This window comes from Phragmites australis, chromosome 21 (genome assembly GCF_958298935.1).
Source record: "Phragmites australis chromosome 21, lpPhrAust1.1, whole genome shotgun sequence".
In the NCBI taxonomy this organism is placed as follows: Eukaryota; Viridiplantae; Streptophyta; class Magnoliopsida; order Poales; family Poaceae; genus Phragmites; species Phragmites australis.
Window position 1 is genome coordinate 8,849,196 of NC_084941.1, and position 11,328 is coordinate 8,860,523.

The window sequence follows — 11,328 nt, forward strand, 5'->3', positions numbered from 1 at the left end:
TTGATTCGTAACAGATACTAATACGCATACTCATGTCACACGCGATATTTCTCTTCTCTTATTATACATCCAAAAGCTTAACTACCACCGTTACTATGCACTAAAAACATTGAACTAGTGGGATGCAACTATGAAAAAAATTATTAACACTAACAAGATTTTGTCTTTCTATCTCTAAAAATGATTCTTTCAGCTAATTGCTAGATGGGAAAAAACACAGAAGTAGAAAAAAATTGAATGCGTTCAGGAAATAACCATAATACCCAATAGCATGGCAACCCAACTTTTGAGTGAAGACAAGATTTTGATTCTCACAGGTTTTGTTTAGCAGGGTTTAACTCTAGCTTCACATCTTAATTTTATAGGTTAAGATAAAATTATTTAAATCTTTATTTTAAATTTTGAGCTAGAAATACTCAACTAAAAGATGATAGCCAAACAAACCCTAACTCCATGTTGGGTATACTATTTGTGTAGATTCACTTGATTTTACAGGATTTGGACTCATAACATGTACGGTTGTGAACCCATCCTCTGCACACTTCAATGGACGCCATAGCTGCAGGCAACCTCAGTATTAGAAAATTAGGGATGGGGACTTGGATTGGCAGGTCTATGCCGTGTCTATTTTTTTCATAGAATATGATAAAAGAAGTTAAAAAAATCATGTTCGCTAATTTTAGACATCTCAATATTTATTTATGAATTTATTAATATTTAAGACATTCATTTAATTATGGGGAAAACAATGTTATTTTTATGCATACACATAATTTTAATAGGTAGACAACACTAATACGAACCTAACAAAATTTGTTTCATATTTTTTTGAGTTTTAAATATTTTTCTGTGCATTTTAGATTATTTCAACCGATTTATCAATATAACTATTATACCTTTCGCTATTTTTCTGGAATTTCGAAAAAAATATATTATACATGTAAATATACGAATACGTATATACATACATACACATATACACATATGTATACATATACATATCCGTATCCATATATATACATACGTATAACCTATGTAAACAGTAGCTACAGTAACTTAGACCCATATAATCCCTCTAATTCTCAGAGCTTTAATGGAGTATATACTTAGTTGGATTGGCACGCCTACGCCGCGCCTGTTTTTTTCACAAAATATGACAAAATAAGTCAAAAAATTATATTCACCAATTTTAGACATTTCAATATTTATTTATAAATTTATTAATATTTAAGACATTCATTTAATTATAGAAAAAACAATATTATTTTTATGCATGCACATAATTTTAATAGGTAGACGACAATAATACGAACCTAACAAAATTTATTTCATATTTCTTTTTGAGTTTTAGATATTTTTCTATGCATTTTAGATTATTTCAACTGATTTATCAATATAACTATTATACCTTTCGCTATTTTTCTGGAATTTTAAAAAATTATATTATACATGTAAATATACATATACATATATACATACACATATATGTATACATATACATATCTGTTATATACATATATACATACGTAGGACCCACATGAACAATAAATACAGTGCCATGAGCAGTAGCTACAGTAATATATGTAGGGAATGCCTCCAATTTTTAGAGCTTTAATTTATAAGTATTGATAAGCAGCCAAGAACAAGTTGTCACAGTGGAAAGTAAATCGAGCAGGTTTAGAAACTTAAGGAATATTTCGAAACAGGGGTTTAGGATTCAAATCCTTAAATTTTAGTTTGATCCTAAAAATTTATAGAACGAGACCCTTCTTCCAAACAAGCTATTAGCGGTTCCATAGGAAAACACAAGATCTAAAAGAACACAAGAATTCTGCAGAAAACAATGCAATTCCTACTAGAATCCTGGGGAATTTCCACGTCTCAAATATAATAATTTCACATTATATAACACTGTTCTCGAAGTTCTGATAGTCAACACACGGACATCACAACGCAGGAGGCCTCGATGGTTTCTCATCAAAGGGCAAGAGAAACCAGTTCAATGTTTCATCTCCCCAAAATATTTCCGCGATCCAAATATGAATTCCAGACAACGTGTTCCCCTTCTGCAATACTGTTATATCCATAAATCTTGGAATAATACAGTTCGTCAGTTATACATCTCAACTACTAGTGGTATGTCGAACTTCTATTGCCAGAAGGTGGGAAAGCTTGCCGCCTTCGTGGATTCTGGAAATTTCCCTCATTCTCTATGACGCCGGGTTTGTTTGATGCTCTCCGTTTGTCCCCAGAATCCATGTTTATTGCCCTGGCAACTGCACCATCTTTTCTCCTCTCAGCTTTAGGCTCGCCAAATGAAATACTCTTTCTAGCTTCAGCGTAATCAAAAGCCTTCAACTGCTCATTAAATTCAGGTTCTTGAGGTGTCTTGTGGTTCTGCTTTAGGTTTCTTTCTTCGTTGAGTGACCGAAATTGATGCTGAATACCAGAGGGAACATCTGAAGGGGGCTCGGACATCTCCGTGTCTTCAGGCTCACAATGCCCATCTTTGTTGTGATTTTCTTGAAGCTGGGGATCATCTGTTTCAGTGTCCAACTGAATCACTTCTTCCAACTGACAAGCTGGATCACTGTGTTGGATGCTTTCTGGTTCAGAATGCACCGATTCTTTCAATGGAAGGCCGGCTGATGGAGGTTTTGCACCACCAGAGAAATGATGAAAAGGAAGTACCACGGAAGACATTATCTTGTCTACCTTACTCTTACCCTGCCATTGTAACAAAGAAAAAACAATTCAGGATGGATATGACCACTAAGTATTCACATGGAAAGCTAATAAAGCTAACAGGAAAAACCAATTTTGATATTGAAAACAAAACAAGACATCAAATTTATAAAACCAATATACCATGATTAGTGAACTTAAATATTTCAAGACGTATTGTGGTGTATGGCTAAACACTACTTAAAGGATTACAAACACAAAGTATGTATAGAAACATGCTTCTCCCTAGTCTAATTGAATTGATATATGCAAGAACAGGCACTAACCACGATACTACCAAAATGCCTAACACCTTGAAGCCTTAAGTCATCAAAACTTCTCTATAGTGAGAACTAGTATGCACTTTGAATAATCTTCAAGTAGTATTTCACAGCAATCAGTAACTTAATTCACAGAAACTGTCTTCCTAGATACAAGATTTCAATATCTTAACTAGTCAGTTTTACAGTACTAATAGAGATAAATGTACACAATAAGCAACAGACAATACCTGCTCAGTTGAAAACCCTGGAAAAAGATTTGGCCTTCTTCCAGAAGCTGGTTTTCCCAACAGAGCTCCAAAAGCTGTAGGCCTCTTCGATACTTGAACAGTGGCCTTTGCTACCTGGACATTGGACAATGCAGCTATTTAAATACAAGTCAAGAAATACAGCAGAGGTACAGTCGTACAAATGTAAACAGATATTTCTTACTTGTTGCTGGCCACCATTGCTAAATATTTCCTTATCCACCGATGCAGTCAACCCTGATAAGGTCCCTGAGTTTTTAGTTTCATGCGTGATGTTCTCTAGCTGGGTATCACCTAAAGAAGCTTCGCTTGTAACAGTACCCATACAGTGAGCAGCAGCACTAGCATTTGTGATCCCTGTGGAAACTACAGCAGATTCATCACTCGGATCTTCATTGTTATCAGCATCGACAGCTGTAATCATCTCAGTGTCTTCACTGCTCTTCATTGTATTTACCACCACTAACTGCACAAAAACATATGTTAGTTTCAAAGAAATATTGAAGCCTGAATAGAAAATCGCATAGTGAAGTAGAAGATGAACATAAGATCAGCATAACATACATCATCAAGCTTTCCCTTCTTTAGTTGCTCAGCTATACTTTCAAAAGCATCAGAATTTTCCATGGCACTCCTTATGGTAGTAATGACATGGCCGAGATGGCGCTCAAGAAATGGATTTCTCGATTTCACAATTCTTTTTAACTTTCCAGCTGTCACAGGCATCTGCTTTGCTTTAGATCCAAAATTCAAAGAACAAAAGTTAGCCAGGGCAAGACAAGTCATGCACCTACACAATTTGAGATTAGCAATACAGCAATACCTATCTCAAGTAGAATCTTATTGGGTAATATATAGCCAGTGCTCTCATCCTCAGCACGAGCAATGCTATCTCTCCATTGATATAGACTCTGTGAAGGACAAAAATATAAATGAGATGTAATAGATTGGTTTTGTTTGAACTTCTATTCTACTCTACATATTAAGTACTTTAAACAGGCCTCTGGCTAATCAAAGACGTATACAGGAAAATAGGGAATTACTTTAACGAAAATTAAGATATGACTTTTCAGTCAGGATGTCAAGATCTATAAAAACTAGGCACAACCTAAGCCCTAAGCAATGCAGTATCCATAAGAAATCATCCACTAGGACAACTATAAAGTCATTCCAACAACACGGCTATGATAATGTACAACTGTAGAATATATGTGACAGGGAAAAAACACCAGCATCATGCAGACACTTCAAAGAGGAAAGATGTACTTACAGAAAGAACTGCCAGCTGTCTTGCATTCAATTCATTTTCTTTCAACCTGTAATTAAGCAAAATTGAGATTACAAAGCCTCAATAGATTTTCGTTTTGAACAAACTACAGTAAATCAAGAAAAATACAAACCCGTGTATGTAAAGATATGATGAATCAGTCAGCAGATCCTTCTCATATAGTTGCAAACAGATTTCATTGCTGCGTTTGTAAACCTGCAATAATGACAGAAACATCAGTTTACTTGCTCATATCGTGTTACATAGTTCAGGAAAGGAAAAGAATATGTAAGTAACAAGAGTGCAACAAGAGAATATGCATTTATGACCCAAGATATAGCACAAATTCAGGTACCATGGATTGCAACAAGCCAACAACTCAAGGAATAAGACATGAATTTAACAAAAATTCTCCCTCCATTTCACAATAAAGGACCCCATTGCACTTTCTCACAGATTAAGAAACACTGAAATCTACATAAGAGAAAAAATAGAAATGTCTACCATACTAATAAAGGCAATTAATTGCTCAGCAGCATCTCTCTACATATTAATCTGTGAACAATGCAATAGGTCCTGTTAGCAATGCAGTCAAGTAAAGCTTAACATCAGACAAGGGGAATAAGGAAAATTAGTGAACAAAAGATTTACCTCTAAAAGAAGATCGTTTTCACCTGACGACTCCTTCACCAGTCTTAATCTAATCAGGTCATATATATACAGCAGATAGTGTGTATCTTCTCTAGCATACCTGCACACATTAATCCCAAACAGATACACTTGATGGTATGATACAATGAATAAAACATGACAATCAAAGGACCTGCAGTAGGAGTATAAAGGCACATTACTTAATCATTTCATCAGGAAGTGGCCTCAACCTCCAATCTGCTGCCTGATATCTGCAAGGAAATATATGTCTTAGTCATGTTTTTCCAAACAGATCCCAAGGCATGATAATTTGGAAAATGTACACTAAAAGCATTAAGGGGGTAAATGAGAATCATATACTCTTTATTTGCTGTCACTCCACAGAAATGGTGCAAAAGATGCTCCAAGCTGTTGCGGTCCATCTGTAAGATTCTTGAAGCCTGTATTACGTTGGAGGGGAAGATCAAGCTTCAGTTGATAAAAACATCTAAATGATGATTTTAAGTATGAATAAAAATGCAAAATAACAGAAACAAAAGCGAGATGAATGAATCATGTGGCTATGCATCCTATGTTGCACCATACCTGGCCTGTGTCGAAAAGGTTGCATATGTATATACCGAAGTCACGTTGAAGCCATAATATGTCACGACCTGCGCCATGCAGTACCTATTTGTCATAAGAGCAATGAGAAACTACAATTCCAGACATATAATGAATTACAGACATACAGAAAGAGCATGTTGCACCTTTCTCTTGGTTGGATCTCTGAAAGGTTCTCTTAAGTAATCACCGAGATATTTGTGAAGCTTAAGAGTATCTACAATAAAGTCCTCTGTTCTTGTTGAAATCTGCATCAAGCATGTCAGACCCTGAAATGACCTATAATGGTTGTGTTCCAAATCGACCTGGAAATGGTAGGGGAAAGAGTAAAAGATATTTCAGTTTTTTTATATAAAAAAAAGCACCAAGACCCAAAAAAGAACAATTTTATACAACTTTGAAACATAGAGAAATGAAACTTCGGCAGCGAATGGTGAACCAATGTGTAACGTACTGAGAAAATTGTGAAATTTCTTCTAGGCAGTGTGATGCATCGAGAAATTGGGAAATTCATCTTGCCTATCTTGACTTATAATATGGTACGACTAACTCAGACAGCCAAGAAAGATAACGGAAAGTAGTATATCTGACCATTTTGTGGACATTATAAAAAATAATAATTAAAGCCACAAACTGGCGGCAAATATGACATAACTATAATATGATCCATTGTAGTATTTACCACAAAGGCCTCATGAGTAAGGAAAACATAATTAGAACTAGATGGCTCATAGGATCAATATATCAACATAAATCACATGTCACTTCCATCAAACAGTTCATATGATTTATGAGTGTCTAAGGTTACAGCCAAGGTGTCAAAATATTACATTTGCAGTGGAGAATGAGCTTTAATTATCGATGTACACACATAATATCACCAGTAAGGAAATCAACGCACAGTAGTCATTTACAGAACTTAGCAGTGCATTAACAATGGCAACCTAATCTTCAAAATGCTAATCTCAGTTGATACTCCATCCGATCGAGTAAATAAGACTCATGAATGATTAAAGTAAACAGCATGAACAGAAGCATGCTGACAATCAGGTCAACGTAAACTGCTTATCATGTCAGTTGCGATAGTCAGTGGAGTATTTGTGACATCAGCTAGAAACAAGCACAATACTCATTTTGTACAAAGTTGAAACAAGACAAGCTTGAGTTAAACTTAGTAAAATACTTACAGAAAACTCGGTTGCATTCTTTAGCTTCGTGGCTAGCACATCCAAGGTTTTCAGGTCTTCAACAAATGTAAAAGGGGTATCATCTAAAGCAGGTGGCTTTACTGGCTCACTATGAGGAACATTTCTGTCAATTAGTTGTTCCATAGGGAGTTTCTCCTGAAAATACAGAACACACATGCAAATCAACTGTTTCGCACATTTGGCACACAAATGCAGAACAAGAAAAATAGCATATTTATCCAATTTGTACAATGCTGATTTTATATTAACCATGCTGAAGGCATGTTCATACATCCACAGTATTTTGTATTCTATCAAGTTTCCACAATACTGAAGCATGAAAATTTCACAATCATACTGCTCTTCTTATCACATCTATGTATGCTGTGCGTTTTCACATAATCTATCGTCAGCCATATTCAACACTTGCTGATCCTCCTGGTCCTACAAACTCACTGCACGCTACTAAACGAAAAACGGATCCTTTTTTCTCCTTCCATGCATATTTTCATAATTACAGCACTAAACAGAATACACAGGCCGTGCGATTAACACAAATTATGCAGAAAGACACTAACCAATGGGTGCACGGGACGGGTGCCGTCCTCGCTCAGCTCAAGCAAGACATGCTCGAACGGCTTGTTCGTGTTGTCCACCACAATGCGGTACGCGTCCTGGGGCCGCGGAATGGTGGGGATGTGGAAGGGCACCTTCGCCGGCACGGTCGCCTTGTCCTTTGTGGCCATCTTCACCGAGCCAGAAACCCCAAAGGCCTCGACCTTTCCAACGCCTTCCTCCCGACCACCCACCTTCTTCTTCTTCTTCCCGTACACCACCTGGAACCCGTCCCCCGCCCCCACCGTCTCCTCCGGGGCGGCCCTCCGCCCAGCCACCTCCTCCTTCTCCCTCAGCGACCTGAACTCGTCCATGGAGGCGCCGAACCGCTCAAGCAGGTCGTCGTTGAGAGCGACAAGCCAGTCGTGCGCGTTGTCAAGGTCGCCGGCCCCGGGGAACGGCGGCTGCTGCCTCGGGAGTAGCGGCGCGGCGCCTAGCACGCCGAGGGAGGCGTCGGCCTTGGCCGCGGCGGCGCCGACGGGGGATTTGAAGGCGGGGAAGTTGTTGTAGAAGTGGAAGTCGCGGGACGACGGGAGCGCGCGGGAGCGGGCGGAGAGGCGGGCCGCGGCGGCGGCAAGCGGACCCGACGAGACCTCGATGGCCGCGGCCGACTTATTCTGCGCCCACGGAGGCGGCTGCGAAGCCTCGTCCGCTTCCATGGCGAAATCGGGTGGGGATTGCGGCGGTTTAGGGTTTACGAGAGAGAATGAAGGCTTGAAATGCGGCTGCGTGACTTGCGAGAGTTTGCCAGAGCTCCGGTTCCAAAAATTAAAAAAATTAGAGCAGGTTATTTTAAATTTTAAAAATTTATAGAGCTTAGAGGCTTAGAACTATAAAGAAGTTAGGTAAACCATTTTGTTTCTATTTTATTCTAAAATTAAAGATTTAAATCACTTGATCTTTAACTATAAATATAAGATCTAATCTGGAGTTGGAAATTGTAGCTTTAGCAAATAGGGTTTGAATAAAACGATTTTCTTGCTTTTTTTTTCCTTTTGGGGGTTTATTTTCTTTTTTAGTGTTTTTGTGTTGAACTGCCACAAAATTTGTTTTCTTGTATATACTTTGCATGCCTGGCATGATCTAACAAAGAACCAACGAAGCTAAAAAAAAGGTCGCCGTGAGGCTAATTCATACACTGCCCTATTTTGATCGCTCTTGATCTTGGCGACTCGAACTTTCTAAGAGCTTGCATCAATTTTTTTGAATCGTAGACGGTTGTGGTATGCATGGATCAGGTTGTGGCAAAACTTTGGAGTGCATATGTGGAGTTTGTGCACTCAAATTCTAGCACGCCCCAAGATTCTGAAATTAGCTGTAACATAGAAGCACCATAAGGAAGAATTTATGTACGCTTTACATTGTTTCGTTAAGCAATCACGCGGTCGGCCGTGAAATTAGCTAGGCAACGATGTCAACAAATGGGTGTGGAAGTAGCGTGAAAGGGCACAATGCTAATACGGTTGTACCGCTGCAAGCCACTGGCGGCTCAGCGCTCGTGAAACCGGGGCGACGGGCGACGATTCGCCCCTGCATGGCTGCCACGTGTGCGCACTGGCTCGGCCCCCTTTGTTGTCACTCAAACCCACCCCACCTCCATGCGCAGCAAGACCCAGGCCGACACTGGAGGGGGCAAGCGGGGTGACCGCTCTAGCCCCCAAAATTTAGGGACTCTCTGATATAGGAAACAACTTTGCTTATTGAGTCTAAATTTGGTATTGCAAATCTTTGTCTGGTTATATGCTTCCAAATCAATGAGACGGCCAAAAGATTTGAAAGCCTGAGACATAAGGTTCTCAACTCCTCGAGGCGACGGGACTCCGAGGATAGGAAGAAGAGACACAGAGTTTAGGAGTTGAAGTGGTTTTGGTGGCCCACAGCGTCAAGCTTCTCCTCCACGTCGCGCACTCGCGCTTCGCTGTGGGAAGGGCGGCAATCTCATCCGCGTGACGATGTGACCGTGTCGTGAAACAATTTTTTAATACACTTAATTATTTATATATTAATTATTTATATATTTTAATTTAATAAGGTTCCGATTTTAGTTTCATTTTATAACATCAAAATCTCAGGACCAGCTCCAACCGAGGCACACATATAAAGCACGCTGGCGGCGGCCGGAAATCCTCATAACCGCACAACGATTCACAAGCCGCAAACCAGCCTGACTAGGTGAAAAAAGCACTGGTCCAAGAAAAGGAAGTGACCGGCCACGGGAACCGGAGCAATGAAGGTGCTTGTCGCGGTGGACGACAGCGACGGCAACCGCCACGCGCTGGCCTGGGTGCTCGACCACCTCTTCCCGGCCGCCGATCAGCAGCCTCGGGCCGCGCTGGTGCACGTCCACGCCCAGGAGCCGCTCCGCCACATCATGTACCCGGCCGGCCCAGGTGATCTTTCGACGCGTCTGTGCTTTAGTCAGTAGCCACCGACCCGCTGGTATGTGCCTGTGCTTGTTTGACGTGAAGCCTGCCCACGCGCGCAGGACCAGCGGTGTACGGCGCGCCGTCGATGATGGAGTCGGTGCGGGCGGCGCAGGCGGAGACCGCGCGCAGCCTGCTCGACAGGGCCAAGCGGATTTGCCACCGACGACGACGGGTAAGTCGCCCGTGCTGGTCATGCGTGACGTGCGTTGCACGCGCGGGGCGGCGGAGGCGTGGTTGCATCTGCACGTGCAGGTGATCGCGGAGGCGGTGGTGGAGGAGGGGGAGCCCAGGGAGACGCTGTGCCGCGCCGCCGCCGACATGAGCGCTGGCCTGCTCGTTGTCGGTAGCCGCGGCCTCGGCGTCATCAAGAGGTACGTTGCTACGTGTTGCAACACCGATTGGATGATACACCGTCGTCGTGTTAGCTATGCCAACACACAAGTACTGAAGTACATGTACGCGGTTGCTTGTTTGTCTTTGCAGGGCGTTCCTGGGGAGCGTGAGCGACTACCGCGCGCACCACGTGACCAGCCTCCGATCATGGTGGTGCAGGCCTCCTCGTGACGACAACCATGCTCACCGGACGACGAGCTGATCGCCGGCCTTTACCGAGAAGAAACTGGGGCAGGAGTGTCGCTCACGTCGTACAACTCGATTTGTTAGCTGTTCCGTCATTCGTTCTGTCCGTCCCGGATCGGTGTTTCGCTTTTTATGTTAGTAACTTGATGGATCAAGAGATCAAACCCTACTACTGCCACCTGTGAATGAACATCCGTCAATAAGATACCATGCTGCGTTGCGTTCATTCTGATTTCTGAGGGCGTTGATCGTCAGATCACTTTAGTTTTTTTATTGGCCAATCGTCCGACCGATCACTACTACGGATTGGGAGAGACCATTTCCCTTCGCCCTAGAAATCGACAAAAATAAGGGAGATGCTGGAGCCAGGTGACTGAAGACATGAATTTATTACAGTCAACCGATCTCATCCGTCAGATGAAGCTTTATCTAAAAAAAGCGGTCAGATGGAGATCCAACATCTCCGGATCGTCTTCTCGTCCCAATAGCTTCTTCAATTTTCCTCTTCCGAACGCTTCATTAGTTTCTCCCATCGGTCTACCGTCCTCCTCCCATCTACAGCCACTAGATCCGTCTATACCACTGTACTAATTACTCTATTTCATCACCTACCTCATCTAACCACCGTTTTGGCTGCTGCTGCAGCTATCCCTCTAAACCTAGCATCCACGACCCTGATCCCTAACCCTCACCTATTTCATGCGTTACACATCGTCGGTCTGATAAAGGCATTATGGCACATACGAA

At 41.4% G+C, this 11,328-nt stretch overlaps 2 protein-coding genes across 2 annotated transcripts; one reads left to right on the forward strand and one right to left on the reverse strand.

The window, feature by feature from the left end:
- Positions 1-1,871: 1,871 nt before the first annotated feature.
- On the reverse strand, positions 1,872-8,327 carry LOC133903299 (protein RRP6-like 2). Its single transcript, XM_062344606.1, has 14 exons — positions 7,540-8,327; positions 6,962-7,117; positions 5,921-6,079; positions 5,757-5,840; positions 5,532-5,611; positions 5,372-5,422; positions 5,172-5,271; positions 4,654-4,736; positions 4,524-4,569; positions 4,077-4,164; positions 3,818-3,987; positions 3,438-3,719; positions 3,236-3,349; positions 1,872-2,727 (listed from the first exon to the last, which is right to left on the reverse strand). Exons 1-14 carry the CDS (start codon positions 8,233-8,235, stop codon positions 2,131-2,133), a joined length of 2,706 nt encoding a protein of 901 aa, XP_062200590.1. The 5' UTR covers positions 8,236-8,327; the 3' UTR covers positions 1,872-2,130.
- Positions 8,328-9,722: 1,395 nt separating this feature from the next.
- LOC133903885 (uncharacterized) lies at positions 9,723-10,405 on the forward strand. Its single transcript, XM_062345362.1, has 2 exons — positions 9,723-9,966; positions 10,062-10,405. The coding sequence occupies exons 1-2, from the start codon at positions 9,804-9,806 to the stop codon at positions 10,256-10,258; spliced, it is 360 nt and encodes a 119-aa protein (XP_062201346.1). The 5' UTR covers positions 9,723-9,803; the 3' UTR covers positions 10,259-10,405.
- The last annotated feature ends 923 nt before the right edge of the window (positions 10,406-11,328 follow it).